The sequence below is a fragment of the Phoca vitulina genome, unplaced genomic scaffold (genome assembly GCF_004348235.1).
Source record: "Phoca vitulina isolate PV1807 unplaced genomic scaffold, GSC_HSeal_1.0 scaffold10, whole genome shotgun sequence".
NCBI classification, from domain to species: Eukaryota; Metazoa; Chordata; class Mammalia; order Carnivora; family Phocidae; genus Phoca; species Phoca vitulina.
The window spans coordinates 21,545,838-21,565,680 of NW_022589713.1; the positions used below are offsets into that span (position 1 = coordinate 21,545,838).

Genomic DNA, 19,843 nt, shown 5'->3' on the forward strand with positions numbered 1-19,843 from the left:
GGAGTGTCTGATAAGAGAGGCTACTGCCAATAATAAGAGGCCCTTTAAATGTGTCAGAAGCAGCCAGAGACCTAACCTCCACTGGTCAAGGGGCTCAGGGATGGAGAAAATGCAAAGACGGGCTGAGTCAGTGAGTCACTGTCTCTTTTTCGCCAAGGAAGGCTTTGGGGGGAGATCATACTCCCAAATTGCTTTTGAAGCAGGCAGATCTAAGATAGTATATCACATATAGCAGAGAAAGTGTACAGAATGTTCTCGCCTGAGCTGACAAACGAGATGTGGATAAATTGCTGGGACAGGATGGCCCCGGCTACAAGTTATGAAAGAATTCACAGGTGACATGAGGCAAACGTGGGCCCAAACTGGTCACAGGTTACCACTGCCCATGGCCTTGGGGCTAGCCCTGGCCAGACACCACCCAGCCCTCCATTTGTAAGGAGGGCTCCAAAGGAGATCATAGGGTTGCTTGTGGTCTGGGAGGGTGGTGTGAATCTCAGGAGTTAACCCAAAATCCAGAACCTCAAGTCTTCATGTATGGAAACCTTGCCGTCATATCTCAGGTTCACCTGGACCATATATTTTATGTTTATGACATTCTTTGACCCTTTAATTTAGTTACTGACTCGGTCATATTGGAAGTTTTCCTCTTACTCATTTATTCCTTATTTAATAAGAGCATTTCCATCCCCCCCCCCAACAATTAAGCATCTCAAATCCCAAAATATGAGAATAAGTTGATGCTTTTTTTCTAGGACAATTACTGAGTTCTAATGCATTATCTTTGCTTATTAAAAATTGCCTTCTAATGTGTTAACTGATTTTTGTGTCAAAATAATTCTTTCAACAGCTTTAACCATAATCCATTTGGGGATATAATAAATAATATAACAGTTTACTGTATTAAAATATTTTATTTAAGACATCAAAAGTACTTAAAGTAGTTTTAAAGAAAATAGTAGCAACACATACACACATTCAAAATTAAGTTGATCTATTGGAGTAAAATGCCTGAAGAGTTTATAAAAAATATGAAACCTGGATTTCAAATTTTGGCAGATTTCATCTAAAGGGAAAACAGTGCTGCTTCTGCAGGTAGAAACTGTACCAGGGACAGCCTTGTTCTGAGGCCACTTCTCATCCACCTTAGGAGCTGGGGTGCAGGTCACAGCTGAGTCCCCTTCACCTTGGCTCAGGTGACAGCCCTCGTAAGTCTCCTGGAAGATAAATGACCTCTCCACTTAGGGGGACTTTCCTATGTGAACTTTCCAAGGAGGCCCATAGAAAGAACCCATCTGCTTTGCCCATGATAACTCATGCTGGGCAGGTGTGGGGAGTATTCCCTGGCCCTTCCATGTGGTGTGTGGCAGAGGGAAGGTCCTCACAGTGACCCCTCAGAGAGATGTTGCTGCACCACACTGAACAGTGTGCCTCAAGGCTTAGTAAACTCTTCTACCTTCCTGGGCGTTGCTTTTTCTAGGAGAAATATCCATTAGCCAATGGACATTTGGGTTGTTTATACATTTTGGCTGTTGTGAATAATGTTGCTAGGAACATTCACGTACAAGTTTCTGTGCGGACCTATGTTTGCATTTTTCTTGGGTGTATATCTCATTGTAAAATTGCTGGATTACATAGTAATGCTAACCTCTTCTATTCTTTCTAGAATAGCATTTCCCAGCCAAATTATTCTTGGACTAACCACCCGCAATCTGTATACCACAGACCCCAGCTATGAGGAAAACAAGGCAGGGTGAGGAATAGTCAGGATCCTAGGGCCCAGCCCAGGGCAGTAGGAATTGGCAAAAAGAGAGAACTGTGGACCCTACGGATGCTGTAGGGAGATATGGATTCCTAATCTGCTGTCTGCTTACTGTGTGGTCTTGGACTAAGGTCACTTAACTTCTTTGGGCCTCAAATTCATCAACTGTAAAACAGGAGTATTAATCCTTATGTTATGGATTTTTCGAATGTTCTGTGGACGTGCCCTGTACAGCCTATTGCTCCTTCTACCTAGATCTAGTCTGCTAGGCTAGGGGTCTCAGCAACCACCTCACAGTCTCCTTCTGGGTCCACTCCTCTTTACGTATGCAAAGCAATGCCTGGGCATAGCTCCTGACCTAAATGTGAAAAGTGCAACCCAGTGACAGTCATGAGTATTTATCTGATAAATATCTTTGTGGGGGTAAATGAACATGTCTACCCAGTCAAGATGGAAGTGATGGAGAAGAATGAGCTTGGAGAAGAGGAAGGTTAACAGCAGGTTCCCTAGAGGGTGGTGTGATGGATGCTCCAGAAGACAGATGGTTTCCTGTGACATCTCAGGATGACCTAAAGTTTTTCTGGGAAGTAATCTAGGATGAAAACAATAGGTTCCTTGTCCTTGAGGACAAGGAGACCTTGTGAATCTGAGGAAGGGATGAGCCATGGCCCACCCATCTGATAGTGTGACTCAGGCCCAGGTGTCATGGATGCTTTCTTCACTCTGTCCCTGCCTTTCTCCTGATCTTGTCACCTGTACCTCCTTACACCTAGTATCCTGTCCCACCTCCCTTGTACACTTCTAGGCCTCTTCACTTCAAATTACACTGCAGCCAGATTACTCTTTCCAAAGCTTGATTCACACATGTTCCTCTGATGTTCAAAAATCTTCAATGGGGGGTGCCTGGGTGACTCAGTCAGTTAAATGTCTGACCCATGATTTTGGCTCAGGTCATGATCTCAGGGTCCTGAGATCGGGCCCGAGTCAGGCTCCGTGCTCAGCAGGGAGTCTGCTTAAGATTCTCCTCTCCTCTACCCACCCTCCCTCCTCCCCCGCTCATGATCGCTCTCCCTCTAAAATAAATAAATCTTTTTAAAAATATCTTCAATGGCTTCCCATTGGAAAAAGTCCCCTTTCACATTTAAAAACATGGCAGCCACTGGCCTGTCCAGGCTGCCCCCCATTGTCCCCTAGAGGAGCCCATTGCTTTCTTCTAAGTGCTCCCCGCACCGTGTCCCAGCAGAACCCAGCTTTGGGGATCTCTGACACATCTCTTCATAACCCAGTAGCCTTCAGAGGCACAGATCAGACCACACACTGCCCTGCCTTAGTCCCGCTTGACCACGCTCACCAGAGCACCCTGTCCCCCCTCCTCCCAACTCAGAGCCCTTATTTTAGTAACTCTTATCAACTGTAATTGCCACCTTGGGACAGTGCACTGTGATCTAACTTTCCAGGTGTTCATCTCTCCTCTCCATCACTGGAATAAACTCTTTAGGGCATAAGTCATGTCTTTAGCCTCTTCCCACCGTGTCAGCACATAATAGATGTTCCATAAAAGTTTGCCTTTACTGGAATGATTGCAAGCTCTTCTCTAAAGACACTGGAAGTAAAAGGGTCAGAAAATCATGTACCGGTATCTAACACGGATAGTGGCCCTTCAGGGAGGAAGGTGCAGTGAGGAGGGGAGGCAAGGGTGTGAACTGCCCTCTATGGAGCAGGTCAAGTGCAGCATTGAGGAGCCTGCACCCAGGGAGAAATACAGAGGGGGGTCTGAATATAGCAGTTCTGGGGGCCTGGGGACAAGAGTGCCTTTACATGGCACAGAGGCAGAAGGCGGGAGGCTGGGGCCATTGCCACCTCACTGAGAGGTTTCAGCTGAAATGCTACTCTAACGTTAGTAGCTTTCTAATTTTCCTTCTGTTTTAAGAGCTGTGGAATCCTTTCTCCCAACAAAATTTTCCTTGAAGCATTAAAGGAGAAACTGAACAATTCAGAGCTGCTCTGGGTGAATCAGAAGCAAGAGTCCCAGAGCCCCAAAGACAGTCCATTTCCTATTTCCCCAGCCCAGACTCTGAAGGGCTCACAGAGAAATCCAAAAATTCTGGGCAGCCTCCAGAAGTCCCCTTGAGGTCTCAGACTAAATTATGGGCACTCCTAAAAGGCATGGCTGATGAGATTGGGAGTGAGGAGTTGGGGGCGGTGGGTTATCTTGTTCCTTATATGAAACACATTCTTAAGAAAAAACTAAAATCTCAATTTAAATGTCAGCTAAAGACTTCAGGCCCACCAGTACTGAAGACAAAGAACAGTTTGCACACAGATGAATTGTGCAAACGATGAATTGTGTTTCCTCTGACATTTCTATTCTGGGAGATAACTTTGTCGAGAAGGTATTGCTTAGATAACAGGTTCTCCCTCTGATGATGAAAACTCATTTCATTGCACAAATATGCTTGAATTTTACATTAGGAAGCCTGACTCATTAAATATTTTTGGTGCAGTAACACTTCTGGCCAAAGTAGATTAAACAAATAAGCAATTAGTTTGGAGACTGGATATGAATACAAAAGCAGAATTAATTATTTTTCTAATTGTTTTCCCCTATTGTGGACATTGGCTTCTTGACTTTTGCTCTGGGCTTGCCTTGAGATGACCCTGACACCCTCTTCCAATCTCCCTCTTTACCTTGGAGTCAACTAAGGACAGAGGACTGCTTTGTGGGGGTGGCATCATTTTGATTCTGTTGTAGAATATTGGCTGAGTCTCACCATGGGCTCAATGAAGCAGGAGTGGGAGAGAAAGTGGGGGCTTTAGGCCTGGGTGGCTGAGTCAGCCCTATACCCCAGACAGGTGCTTCCTTCCTGGGTCCATCCACGAAGGCCCTGGCTCCAAACCAAGGGCAGGAGTATGACAGCTGGGTGTGGGAGATTGGGGGCTGCTCTGGGGATGTAGGTTTATAGCAGAAGCTCTCATTTGTGATATTAACTCTGATGTGGGGGCGGGTCTTTATTGGGATCATCCAACTGACCCTGCTAGTTCTCAAAATGTGATCCCAGATCAGCATTGCCTGGGAACTGGTAAGAAATGCAGAATCTTGAGCCCCACTCCAGACTTTACTGGATCAGAAACTGGGGTTAGGGTTCAGCAATCCGTGTTTTAACAAGCCCTTCAGGGGATTCTGATGCACACTTAAATTTGAGAGCCGTTTGTCTAGAAATCTAGAAATCAGAATATAAAATTTTGAAAGGACATCTGAGGTCATTCAGTTTTCTGCCAATTCTTCCAATTTATGGATTTGAGCACTGAAGACGAGAGAGGAAGTGACTTCCCTAAGTCCTCAGCAGGTGAGAGCAGCGCCAGAAATGATGGTGCCGGCCATCTCTCCCCTCCCCCTACACTCAGGCACCCAGGCCCAGGGATGCCCACACAGCACGGGGGAGGGCAGTTCCTCAGGGAGATCAGGGGGCTCCAGACAGAGGAAGGAAGCACCCTGCTCATGGGGTCCTGGTGGCCCTCCTCGTCACCATGCCTGGTTCCTCCTCCCTGCTGGGGTAAGCAGAAGACGCACCGGGAAATGGCCCCGCACTGTGGAAAGGAAGGCAAACCTGAGTGCTGTGGCCTTGTGGCAGGTGGGACGCTCTGAAGGGATATGTGAGTGCACGAGGGGCACCTGTCAGGTGGTGCCTGGTCCCAGGGCAGGGAAGCTGAGGACAGACCCATCGCTCCACCTCCCGAAGGCGTGGGACAAGCACGATGGCAGCTCCACTTTGTTGAATGTTTGATCACAGAAGGCGACTCACAGAAACCCTGGTCCTGGTGAGGCCACGGGAGAGAGCAAAGGATACCCTGCAGCAGACTGTGTGCCTCTTCCTACCTGGCTCTCACCCACACATGTTCAGCAGGGCGCCCCCACATCGGGGGAACCTACCACCACCGACACCAGGCAGGGTTGCTGTGTCTGCAGTCTCTGGGACTCTCCCCCCTGATCCTGGAGATGGAAGGCTCCCGGCCGTAGGACCCAGAGCCCCAGAGCCCCTCGTCCTGTCCTGCAGGCAGGTTTCCATCCTGCAATGCCCACTGGCGAGCCCCTCTCTGTGCATCACCATCCGCACAACCATATGGGTCTCCCTACCCTTGGCTCTGACTCCTGGGGACACCTCTGCCCTGCACCCCTCTGAAATGTGGCAGTGTACAGTTTCGTGCCCAGCACACCTCAGGGTCGGGAAGTGGGCTGGGTCCTCCTTGTTCCCAGCCACCACCTCCACACCGTTGCTCACCATCTCCAGCACCCTCTGTTAAAATGTCACTCGGTGGTGCTGTGGCTCTCCGAGCTTGGGAGCACTGTGTACTCCCTCCTGCCACCAGTCCCGACTCACTGAAGACTCGGGCTTCTGTCTGCTCCATCCCAGGACTTGCCCTTCGGTGGATGACTTCCACGTTCCCCGACCCCACCACTCTTCCACGTCTGCCCATTCTCATGGCACGCTTGGATTCAGCCTCACTTGAAGTGGCTCCATTTTCCAAGCCACAAACTCAAGTCTTCTCCTTCCTCTTGGCAACCTCTGACGAGCCACTGCAACTTTGGTTGGCTCACTCAGCCCTCTTGGCCTTGACTTCCACCCCACGCGTCAGCCCTCTTCCTTATGTGCATTCCTCATTAGCCAGCCCAGTTCCGTCTTTGCAATAACATAATTGACAGTACTCCCTTAGCCCTCAGGTGCGAGTCACCTTTATCTTTTCTGAGGACACAACCAGCAGAACTCATCCCGAGAGAGATCCACGATTAACTTCATGTAGGGTCAGCCATGCACTGCTGAGAAAGTCACATACCAGGGCAGATGGACAGCTTTGTAAACTCATGATCACCTGCTTCCAAGGAACCCTCAACACTTTCTGGAAATGGATTTCTCTGCTCAGTCCCATCTCCCATTCTCTGCAATGGCACTGCATGCTCCTCAAACCTTTGACCCCAATACTTCTCCATTCACCCTCAGCAACCCAGCTTATCTCCCACATTGTGGAGAAAATACCCAACTGCATAACTAATTCCTGGACTTGGGAACTCAAGATGTCCACAAATCACACATGTGCAGAACTGAACCCCGCCCCCCGCTTGCCGCTGTGCCTGAACACTTCCGGGAGCCCCTGGCATGTCTCCTATGTATTTGCAAAACATCCGCTCAGTCTCCTGCTTTGTTTTCTCTGTTCTCAATGTCACCTGTCTGCGACACACCCCCTAGGAAAGCTGCTCACTAAGCCACATTTCCAGTTCCCCCGCCCCCAGGACCCGTGGTCACATTCAGCGCAACCCCCGCAAGCCCCGACAGCCCTCCCTCCCTGCCGAACTGTGGCACCTCATCATCAAGCCTCGAGGCTGCCTGTTGTGCTCCAACTCCACGCTGTTCCTGCTGCACAGCTGCTTCCCTTGCCCTTCCAGGCCTTGTCCTGGGCCCTCACTCTCTTCCAGGGCATCTGATAAGCCAACAGGCACCAGGAGGTCCTGTCCCCACCCAGCCCCCTGCACACCCACCTCCTCACAAGCTTCCCTCCCCACATGCAAACTCGCGCCTGCAAACAAAAGACGGCCAGCTGGTTCATGAGGCACCACAATGAATGTTATGTAAGGCCAGAACAGAGGACACTGTGCTGACGTACAGGGGTTAGTGGAGGAGTGAGACCTGGTCTTTTCCCTTGGGAGCCATAAAGTCTATCAGGAGAAATACGGCCTATGAGCATGAGAAACTAATGCACGTTCAAGAACTCATGGTATCATCCTTATAACTAGTACAGTCCAGAGATGGACAATACACACATCAGGATTTTCTACGGGGCAGATGTGCTCACAGGGGGCCCTTGTGCCCTTGAGCTCTTCTGGACAGATAAAGCATTTGCTCTGTTCTGAAAGCAAAGCAAAGCAAAGCAAAAAAGAGAAAAGAAAAGAAAAGAAAGAAAAGAAAAGAAAAAAGAAAAGGGAAGAGAGGAGGGGAGGGGCAGGGCGGGGAGGGGAGAGAGGATAGAAGAGAGAAGAGAAGGGAAGAGAAGAGAAGAGAGGAGAGGGGAAGAGAAGAGAAGAGAGGGGAAGAGAAGAGAAGAGAAGAGAAGAGAAGAGAAGAGAAGAGAAGAGAAGAGAAGAGAAGAGAAGAGAAGAGAAAGAAAGGCACATGCATTTTAAAATCCTAGGGCTCCATTCTTTCACTGATGTCCTGCAGCTCCAGTCTCAGAAGGAAACTGATCCCAAGGCCTGAGGGTTGGCAAAGAGTCTCCCTTGAACCAGAAAATATTTGTGGTCTGGTGTTGCCTTTATTTACCCAGAACATTTAATGTGCCTTTTTTCTCCATCTTTCACATCCGCTCTGAGAAGATGTTAATTTTCTGAAATTAAACACTTAGCTTGATTACTGTTTTGTTAATTGCGGCATTCAAAAACCCCTGGTGCTCCTGCCTGTTTAACATGGCTGGTGCTGTGAAAATGATAGGCACGGAGTTGGCATGCTGGTGGACAGACAGCACGTCAGAACGCCGGCCCAACCACCCCAGCTATGCTTGCTCCGGCAACTGGGGCTTGCCCGTGGGTGAGGGGCAGCCCGGGCCACTGCACAGTGTCTCTCCCAGGGCCGTGTTTTAGGAGGACAGTGCCCCCAGGAAGTTCCACGTCTCAGCAACATCTGGAAAAATGTAGGGGCTTGACTCCAATCACAGCATCCGCCCAAAGATGCGTGAGGAAGGAGAGACCACAGAGAGCTCAAGCTGTACCATTTGCTGAGGTCTGAGCTGAGTCTAAGAAAGACTGAGGCACTCATTCATACATTTGCTTGATAATTTATTAATCCATTCAATAAACATTTATTGACTTCTATTATTTCAGGCATCTAGCTAGACACTGGGGAGCAAGAGCCAAGAAGATGGATACGGGCACGCTGTCCCGAAGATTATAGTTGTGGCTCATGGAGCTGACATTTGCTAGAGGAGCGCAGGGCAGACACATCACCAGGACTCCTCCTCCCTCCCACCTCCTTTACCAAGGCCACAGGGCGAACAGCAACTAGCTCATAATCCAACTAGAAGTTCCCTCCATGAGGTTCCTCTATGAGAAGGGCTACTGCAATCTCATTTGGACTTGGAACGGGGTAAGGAACCTACTACAATCTCACTGCCAGTAGTCTGTCCCAATTGCCCTTAACAAACCACGGACTGGGAGTGCCTGGCCCAAGCTAGAGTGCAATGAGCAAATGAGCCCCAGGCCCCACGGGGCCCTCCAGTCATCCCGGCAGGGATGCAGGGCGGGGCGTTCTCAGCTGCTCCCCAGCTGTGGGCAGCATCACCATGCACTGCCCAGGACCGGAAAGACAGAGAACACCCACACTCGAGCACTGTGCGGTCCATCAGGTGATATCTGTCCACGAGAAGTCCAACTTGGTCAGTGAAATAGGCCACCCAACACGGTCAGTGTTCAGCCTAGCCACCACAGACCGAGATGCTCTCTCTCTATTACATGTGGCCTCCTCCTAACTTTGGGAAAGTGAAAGTTGGCACCACAGCAGGCTGTGGAACCAAGAACCCAGCTGACCGGTCCCTAGTGCTGCTTCCCAGCTAGTCGTCTGCTCCCTTGTGACTTGTCTGGGCCCGTGACCCCAGTCCCAGTGAGTGCTGTGGACTAGAATGTGAGCTCTGCAAGGCACTGATTTTTGTCTGTGCTGTTTGCTCCTGTGTTCCTGGTGCTTAGAGCAGTGCATGACGCACAGAGAGCCTCAGTAAATATTTGTTGAGAAAGCGAATGAAAGGGAGCCCCTACAAGCAGGAACCCACGAGTCAGCCTGTGGAAAGAGGTCACAAAGGCTGTGTTGAATGAATGAATACATTCCCAAAGTTAGAGCGCTTAAATAAATAAATAACCCCCTTCGAGTGAGGCTGAATCTCACTGTGCTCCTCCGAGTGGATTGGGGCTGCTGGCGTCATCCTAAGAGCATTCCCTTCAGCTTTCCTTTCAGGAGCCACAGAGTGGGGAGATACCTGGTCAGCCAGCTAGCACCACACCCCAGGCAAACATTTATGTACTAACTCCTATGGAGGGACTAAAGGAAACTGGTAAGTACTTATCAAGGTTCCCTGTGCCTAACACGGTGTGGTCCCCCCCTCCTGAAGCTGGCGTAGGTGAGAAAGGCTGATTTCGCATAAAGCTCATCATCTCATGGAGAGCCCCAGGCTGCAGGGGGTGGGGGGGGCGCCATGACTTTGATCAAGAGCAGTGCTACCTGCTGACCTACTCAGCTCAACAGACAACACACCACTGTTGGCAAATATGGCCCGGACCTTCCTGACACCACTTAAAATTTCCTTCTCAGTGTCAGGGCTTAAGAAACAATAAAAACAACCTTTTTGGAATTAACAATGGGAAGAAAGCAATGAAGTGAACTATGAAATTGAATTAAGAACAGTGAAAATTTCATTTACTTAAGGTTTTTAAACTTTTCTTTATTAATTTGAATGGAAGTTTTCTTTAAAGTCATTCCAGTCTTTTTAAAGTTCTGACTCAATCTTTTCTCTACTTGGGAGCAAATTTCGCCTACTAATTTCCAATGAGACCAGCCCCTAAAAATGAACTGGTTTCAGCATATGGATCTTAACGCTATAAATTTTTATAGGCAGCACTGTAATATTGTTTTAATATTTAATTTTGAGATTTACATAGTATCTTTCCTCCAAAGAGCTCGATATATTGCAATATCATAAAATTCCTTTTCATATTCAAAGATTATTCTTTATGCATGCAAATACTATATTTAACCAAGGAATAATGCAAATTAGGTGATGTGTTCAGAGGAATTGGCGGGCTAGGTAATTCTTTTGTAGGAAAAGTAGCATCTCTGAGTGCCTTTAATTGTCTAGGAGCTTCAAAAACACCTTAAAAAATGGACAAACTATAGGGGCTATGACCATTAATGGAAGTAAAGCAGTATCTTTTAAACAAAATTAAGTAATGGGTTGTGTCTGTGGGCACAGTGACGATGTTAATATCCCACACGAAGTAGGCACAGTGGGCCACACGTGGACCGTGGGTAATATAAACGTCAGATATAAATACTGCTGATAGCGTCATAGAAGTAAGAGGGCAAGTGCTGCTTCTCTAAACACACGAGGAGGAAAGATGGACAGGCTCCTGTGGACGGCAGGATCCGCCTGGCTCAGGTACACAGTTTGGGCTCCACTGCCCTCATCAAACTCCCTGGGACTTCACCACTCGCCTTGCTAGTGCCCACTTCTCCCTCGAAGAATGGACAAACTGATACCTGTCATTTATCTGATGGGGATCACATCAGTCCTAAACAAAGAGATGGAGGGGCCTCAGAAGGAAACAGCCTGGGAAGAGAGTCCAGCAAACTGCCGCCTGGCTCAGAAATGAGGCTCATCCCCCAGTCCCGTAGCCTGGTTCACAAAGTGACTTCCTGTCCCATTTCATTTACTTGTCACAACAGCTCTAGAAAGCAGGGCTCATTACTCCCATTTTACAGTTGAGAAAGAAGGGGTCGTGGTAGTTCAGTGAACTTGCATGAGTCATGTGAAAAGCAGAGAGGGCCCAACTGCAGGATCCCTCACTGTACCTCTGCTGCACTGAGCCCAGGAGGTGAAAAAGGTGGGGACGCCTGGGTGGCTCAGTCGGTGAAGCATTTGCCTTCGGCTCAGGTCATGATCCCAGGGTCCTCGGATTGAGCCACGCATCGGGCTCCCTGCTCAGCGGGGAGCCTGCTTCTCCCTCTGCCTGCCGCTCCTCCTGCTTGTTCCCTCTCTCTCTTTCTGACAAATAAATAAATAAATAAAAAGTCAGCAATTTAAATCTAGGTTTTCAGCTTCTAAGTTCTGGTAGTGCTGGGTAGGGCACTACTTGCTGGAGCTGAGCCTGTTCTCCACGGTTCTCTGCGGCCCTCACCACTCCCTACGGCCTGACACTTGGCCCTGCTTTGCTCCTCTCCACTACTGGCCCGGCCCCCTAGGCCCTTGCATGTGTTCTCTCTGCCTTAGATGGTCCCAAATTCACTGACTCTATTTTATTTTGCAGCAAGTTGATTTTTGAGATGTGCCGGTCTAATTTGTCTTATTTATTTTTTCCAAGATGTCCTCGGAGGTCCCCTTCCCCAACTCTGACATTCTGAATCTAGTTGGCAGAAAAAAGAAGTAAAGTTTGTCATTCACTTTAATTCTCTCTGACAGCCGGATGATCCGGCCATCAGTCTGAATCTGGGGCCAGGCGCCAGAGAGTGGCTGCAGGAGTTAGCAGTGATAACAACCTCTCTGCAGATCGCTTGGCCACTGGAACAGAGAGAGTTCCACCTGATCTGGTCTATTTTAAACTCAAGGCAGCTGTATTCAGTGCAAGGCTGCATCCCTGGAGACCTCACGTAAATCTGAGCTTGCATAATTCATGACCAACCCTGACCAAAGATGATGGACATTTTTTTTGACAGCTGAAGTGGCCCAGCTATCTGGCAATAGCTTAGAGAGAGCTTACAACTTACCCGGCTCACCATAATGTGATTTTTGATCAGTTGGAGAATAAAATGGCCACAAATCTGAATTTGAAACCTAGAAACATCATTGCGGGCTGTGAGATGCTGAGCGGATTCTGAAAGCACTCTGACCCCGGGTTTCTTCATCTGATCCACCTCAACTCGGCATGGACTTGGCACACTGGAGGTGCTCAAAATGGTAGTTCTCTGCCACTAGCTGTGGGCTGGGTGAGGGTCTGATCCTGCTACTCTCCAAGTGATACAAGATCCTTGAGTAGTCATGACTATAGACATGACTGGGACAGTCACAGAAGGAGATGGAAGCCCTCTGCATCTCAGGACCCAAGAGATCCTTCAGTGTCCCCCCAGTGATGCTTGTCTCTGTGTGCCCTATGGACCAAAAGATGATTATAAAACCTGCTATGGTCTCTTCTTAGATCACAGCCCTTAGGGCCAAGAAAAGCCTCTTGGTAACTCTCTCTGGTGGACTGATGCCAACCGTAACCCTTTTTATTGGATACTTCAATCAGAACGATGAGCTGCCTGCTTCCACTGGGCAGGGCTCACGACAGCAGCGGGATGCAGCATCAGTGTGGTATGTCGGGGCAGCCTGGAGAAAGAAGAGCATGACAGTCCTGTGTCTGCTGAACAGTAAGAGCTGCATGCCTAGCCATGGACATGGTCTGTAGCTTCTGACCAAAGGAAGAACCAGCCCAGAGCAGCAAGTAGCCTCCCAGGATAGAATCTGATATTCATGAGCATCAGGCTTCCGATCAAGTCCAAGACCACTTAGCAGCCAAATTATCCAAACCCTTCTCTTATGTGACCCTTACTGACACCCATAGTCAAGCTCTAATTCACCTTGGGGACACCTCGGGTCCCTTAACAAACACACATTCATCTCCATCTCGATCCAGAGGCAGGGAAAAGTCTTTTAGGGTTCCCTGTGACAGAGACATGGCATGACTTATGGATTTACATGGGACCACCTACCTCAGCCCTTAATGGATCTGAGTGATATGGCTTTTATGATGCCTGCTGCTTAGTCTCTCTTTCATCTCTTATAGAATGTGTCACTTAGGGGGACCTGGGTGGCTCAGTCGGTTAAACATCTCACTCTTGATTTTGGCTCAGATCATGATCTCAGGGTCATGGGATCAAGCCTGGCATCGGGCTCTGCGATGGGCATGGAGCCTACTTAAGATTCTCCATCTCTCCCTCTCCCCACTCCCTCCCCTGCCGCCCAAAAGCATCACTTCCATTCATGTTTCTAAACCTTTCTTGGAGAGGTACAGGCCCAAGTGTTTATTTTGAAGGATCTCATCTTTTAAAAGAACGATCTGTTGGTTAAAAAGAGTTTGCATTCACACGCGGCTCTGTCAAAGCAGTGTGATAGCTCCATGTTCCTCAGAGCCCCATAGCCCACAGATTAGGACTTGTGGGTCACCTTGTCATTTGTTTCATAATAACCACACGCCACCAAGAAGCATCCTTCTCTCATTGACTGTAAACTTTCTGACACCCAAATTCCAGATTCCCAAAAAGAAATCCCAGATTGGAAGAAGTTGATGGGGCTGAGACTCCAAAATCAGGGAAGGATAACAGAAAAGGGCCTGTCAGAGGGGGAACAAAGGGCACGAGAAATCCACTTCTGGAGGAAGCAAGTGAATGAGGATGACAACAAATATTTTGCATGCTGGCGATTCCGGGCCCCTTGCAGGAGCCCCGGTCCCTCGGTGCCTCTGCAGCCTGGGAAGGTGCAGATGGCAAGACAAGCAGATGGGCAGGTTCGGGAATAGCAGGGTAAGGAAAGGGAGGGGCAAGAATCAAAGCAAAGCGCTCTAAGTGGCAGGTTTGTTCGCACATTCTTAGAGAGAGTGAGCAGACAGCCAAGCCCAGCATGACATGACAGCCTGGCAGGATTATTAGTCCCAGAAGCTGGGACACTAAAATATTTCAGCCAGTTTTCTGCCTTAAACTCTCCAAGGGAAACACTGCTAACAAAGACTGCCCGTGTTCCGTGCTCAACGTGATCCAGAAATTACCATCCCCTTTTCTTTGGGGAAGACAGACTGTCACAACCTTTGTCTCCGTGGTGCTGGGGCTGTGGTCACCAGCTGGAGGCTTCCACACTTCCACGCCTGTTTTCTCACTGCACACGCATGAATGCAAACACGTGACCATACACATACATACAAACACGCACACACGAACACACACATGCTCACGGCAACAACGCAGCCATCTGGACAGCCATGCTCTCCCACAACACCTTTTTTTCTCCTGAGTTCTGACAGCTTAAACCCAAGAGTCATCTGCCATCAAAGATGCCTGGTATTGAAAGAGGCAGAAGGAGCCTGTGGATGGGGAGGTGAGGAGCAGACGAGGACAGAGTAGGGAAGAGGAGGTTAAGAAGGGGGAGTGACATGGAGGGAGAGAGAGAGAGAGAGAGAGAGTAAAGGGACGTGCTTGGCTCCAGCTATTCCACTAACAAGCTGTCCTTCTAGAATCTGTTGATTGAGAAAAATCCATAATTCCAAATAAGATCACAGTCCATTGCCCACGACCCCCACTGCCTATAGACTCTCCCTCTGCAGTCTTGCGCTGTCACCCCAGGGGAGAGATTGCTCATTTCTCTCTAGCTCCCTTGGTATTTACCGCATATGCACGGTACACACGCCTCGGACGCACCATGCTGCAGATTTGGATTGTGCATTTATATACTGCAAATTCTGCAGTTAATGAGTTTTCTGGGAGGAACAGTGGTGTCCAGGTCTCACTGTATCCCTACAGCTTGGCACACATCAGAGCCTAACTAGCCCTCTCTTAATAATGAGTGAGTAAATAAATAAGTGAGTGAGTGTATGAATGGACTGGTTAAATGGATATAAAAAGAAATGGATTGTTGCAAGAGGTGTAAAAAGTAATAAAGAGAAAAGGTCAGAAGAGTAAGGGATACAGAAATAAAGAGGAGAGAAGCAAATGTGTTCTGAGCTGTGCATGCCACAGGGATGTATGGGCTATCAGGAATGATTTATTGCCGACGATCTGAGGTCTCTATCACAGCATAGCATTCATTTAAGCAAGCTATACAGGAGAATGCACTCTTGAATTACATGGTTTAATTGAAAAATAATCTATGAAGGCAATACTCACTCTATCACATGATTCCTGGGAAGTTTCTTTCATCGGGTTTTCTGATAAAGCAGCACTGGTGTTCTTAACATCATGCAGGGCTTCCACCCATCCACCTACCCATCCCCCCATCCATCCATCTGTCCATCTACCACCCATCTGTCTATCTATCTTTCCAAAGGCACTTGTTGAGCCCTAGCTGGATGCAGAGTACTGGGTTCTACTTGGATATACCTCTTTGCTTTTGTGCTGAGCGCGAGAATATCCCACAGAATCCAGCTCACCCTCAGAGGTGAAACACTACACCTGTTTCCTCCATGGCCGCAAATGCCCGTCGCCTGACGCCTTCGCTCCTGGGAGGAGGCCTGCAAGCAGAATGGGCGTGGCTACAGCTTTGCCCCTTCAGAGAGACGGACAGGGAGCCAGGCACGCAGATAGGCAGAAGGCGCACAGATGCCTCCCAACTTACCAGCTTGGTTCGTGGTGATGTTGACAGAGACATGCTGTGGGGGAAAGGGGCTCTTGCTGGAGACTCCGTTGACGGCCTGGATGTCGAAGGTGTAAGGGGTGTGGGCCCACAGGCTGCTGATGGAGACTCGGCCCTCAGTCAGGCCCAGCTGCCGGGGCACAAACTCCACGTTGTCGTCACAGCGGGAGCAGCTCCGACGGTCTGCGCGGCACTTTCTACAGATGATGTTGTAGGTCACATCGTCCCGCCCGCCTGTCTCCCTGGGCGGGTGCCACTCCAGAATGATGGACGTCTCATTGACGATGGAGATGACGTTGCGGGGGCCTGATGGGACACCTGGAAGGAGACAAAGAAGGGCCTGGTGAGGCTGGGTGGAGGCTTCCTCCCCAGCCTCTCTCCATCTGTCTTTGGTGGGTTCCCACCCTTGTCACATGCACACATCATTTTCTGTCCCTCAATCCCAAATCTCCACGCTCCGATCCATTCTGAGAAAATGTGGTGGACAGAGATGACAACTAGCCCCAAACTCCCCTCTCAGTCGTCCCCGCTGGGAAGACTACTTTCAGCCATGTGTGCCAAAGGAGGGGAGGTTGTGAGGACCCGGCTTCAGGCCCTTTTGTTCTCAGGACTACGCCGCTTCCCCTGGTCAACGCAAGTGTAGAGTATGTATGTATATTAGACACTTACGGGACTCCTGTCTTTTCTTAATTAGTGTAGAACTCAAGGGTTGAGGGACACGAGTGGACCATCAAAAGCCCCAACAGATCCTGGCATCCTGCACAAAACCTCACACAACTTGGGATCTGTGTGGTGTGTACACGCTGGGGGTGTTTCTCTGCAGGACAGGCTGCTAGATCACGTGCATAGATGAATATTCACAGTGCCCAAACTTTGGTGCATGAAGACAAGAAGCAAAGTTGGGTGGGAGGTTCAGACAAGCCACCATTTTTGACCCCATGACATAAGAAGAGCATAAAGGTTTGTTCCAGACACTCTGCTATAGCTGCTTTACACACATTTACATGGGAAGATACAGTGATTAATTCAATTTTATAGAGAGGGAAACTAAAGCTGGGCATGCAGACTGGCTGTAGATCATGTGGTCTATAAGAACTGAAGCCAGTACGGAGACCCATGTCTGCCTGATTCCATAGCTCATGCTCTTAACGACAGCCCTCTGCTGCCTGCTAGTGAAACCGGCTATCTTTCCCTACTAAGGAAAAAGCCGTCTCCCACTCTGGCCTTACACTGGTACAGTACTCCAAAGGTTGATGGTCTGATCTGTTCACGGATAACAGGAGACTTGAACAGCCTCTCTCTCCTACAAACCAGCCAGGCTCACTGGGAGTCAAGGACAGCAGCCTTTCCCTCTGGACAGCTCTGTCTATAGCTGCTCTTCATCCTGTGGCAAAGGTGGAAATGTCTTGTTAAGTACTAAATTCTAGAAAGCCTGGTCCTTTGTAGAAAGGCAAGCTGTTTCTGAATTACCGGCCACAGTGCTGGGCATTTGATGAAGTCGGAGAATCTCCTGCCCAAGAACAGATCATAGCCTCAGGTTCCCCAGCTGAGCACTGCGTATCCTCGATGTTGAACGCTGAAAATGAATCCTACCCAGAAGCCCCCCTTCCGAACGGTGGGTCCGCTGGAGCAGCCGCTCCGGATAGTAATGCATTCAGAATTTACGCACGTGACTGTCGCCAGCTGAACGAAGACATGTGTAAAGTGGTTCATGCTGAAGACAGGAATCAAATGCCAACAAACAAAATGAGGGAATAACAACAAGGTCGGGGGGCACCAGGGAAGGATTCTGTGTTGAATCAGTCAACAGCAAGCAGCTAGAGCAGAAAGCAAATATTAAATCGGATTCTATTAAAATGTGAAAGAAAATCAGTACTGTACTATATAAAGCCCATTAGGCCTGAGCTAAAGCACAACTTTCATGCATGCTTGTGACAGGGCAGGATTCATGAAGCATTTTTACTGAAGTCTTGCAAATAGTGTTCGAAAATTCCCCACCCATCTGCCCAGGGATAAATATCCATCTCTTCTCGAATCAGCACACAGCCAGGGTGGGGAGGGTAGCAGGCACGGCTGTCGGCGGGCTCTTACTGCGCCAGGCCAGCTTCACCTCACATCGCACTAATTCATTAACGCGCATATTGGCCAGTGCCTGGTTTGGACACATCTGTTTGCTCAGACTGATGAGATTCGGACCACAAGCTCCCAGTGGTCAGCACCACTGTTCCCTGTCTCCGCAGACAGCCCAGCCTCTGCCACAGGCCACCGTTTCTCATCCTCCTAATAAATATGTTCATCGAGGGCTCCCTCTCTGCAAGGCGTGGGGCGAATCCTCTAACGGTGTTCTCTTACTGCATCCTTGGGACATCGTGAGGCTCTTACTGGAAAGCAGCCTTGGGCGATGCGGCAGGTACAGGTACTGCCTGGGAGAGTGACCACCCATCCTTCCCACCCTTTGGAGGGCTTCCCCATTAGAAGTATCTCCTTTCTCCCCGACCTTCAATGTCACCCTCTCCCCTGACTCTACCTTCTCCATTTAAACACCCATAAATTTTTGCCATTTTAAAACCAAAGCACCATCACTGGCATCTTTCTACATCAAACATCCTCTCTTCTTTGCCCTCCAGCCGAGCTCTTCAAAATGGAGGTTCTCCTCTCCCCTCGCTCGGCCCAAGGCAGCCCGGTTACTTCCCCACTCTCCCACCACGTCTGCTTTTCCTCTGGTCTTCTACCTGACAAATGCAGGGAACACCCTTTAGTCTTCCCTTCCTTGACACCCCGAGTCCTCACCAGCCAGACCCTGACAGTCACATCTTCTGTGTCCCCCACGGACGGACTGTCACCACAGTGAGGGCCCATCTCTTTTTCCTCAGAATATTCCCTTCCTCAGTATCTCCACCACCTCAGAACCCCACTCCCTGTGGACTTTTCTGCCCTATAGCAACAGCTTGCCCGTGAATCCGCCAACATTGCTTTGCGTCCCTCCTATCCATTCTAGTCTGCTGGAGTGTGAGTTCTGAAATGTACGTGAGATCATGGTGTTCCCCTGCTCAAACCCCAATTGCCCAAAAGTCTACTTTCCATCCACATCCTTCATGTCCCCTTGTAGTTGTGTCGCTTGGGATCTCATCCTTGGCCACTGGATGCTCGCCCTTACATTGTGGCCAATAGGAAGATTCCTGTGATTTCCTGTGCACACTCAACTCTCTTCATGCCCCCAAGCTTCTGCACAGTGTTCTCTGCTGTCTGGAATTCTTTTCGTCCTTATCTGCTTGATGAACTCCTGGACACCCTCCAAGATCTACCATTCATTCCACCAGGAGGCTTCTCTGAGGCCTGCAGTCATGTGCCCCCCACCCCTGGGTTTCCATAAGTCCATTTTTAAATGCTAACACAGATCCCATCACTGCATTGTGATGATCTCTTCCTCTGTGCTGTCCACACCACGTGGCCTCCCGGTGGGCAGAAGCTTGTGGTTGGCTTATCTCCGGGGTTCCCATGCCCCAGCTCCTTGCCCGGGGAGAGGCAAATCCCTTGCACCAGGTTTGACCTCTGCTCAAGGTGCATGGCCTAAGATCACATGTGTGCCCCCTACTCCAGTATGAGAGGCCCTGCTGTGGGGCGGAGGGAGGATACAGATGCGGTAGCACTCAGACCACTGCTTGTGCCCTGAGTGGTAGAGGCTTTAGTGAAATAAAGGTAGCAAGTGAGGAGCTGGTTTAGAGAGGCCTTCCCTGTCCCTTAATCCAACGGTGTCCGTAGCAGCTGGGAAGACCCCAGTCGATGCTGCCCCATGTCTGCTCCCCCACTTAGGAAGAAGAGTGGTATGTTTCCAGGAAGACTTTTTTTTTTCACGTTTATTAAAAATAGACTTCATATAAAGCAACTACTGTCCCCATCTCGTTCATGGCTGCATTCCAGAGAAATACATCTGTGGGGGCATGAATGGGGGCCTAT

The 19,843-nt window shown here is 49.2% G+C and overlaps 1 protein-coding gene across 1 annotated transcript in view; it reads right to left on the reverse strand.

Moving 5' to 3' along the window:
- Window positions 1-19,843, reverse strand: part of EPHB1 (EPH receptor B1) — a 414,361-nt gene that overhangs the window by 98,893 nt on the left and 295,625 nt on the right. Inside the window, exon 5 of the mRNA XM_032408651.1 lies at window positions 15,869-16,204. Within this exon, the coding sequence (XP_032264542.1) occupies window positions 15,869-16,204 (336 nt within the window). The remainder of the gene's footprint in view (window positions 1-15,868; window positions 16,205-19,843) is intronic.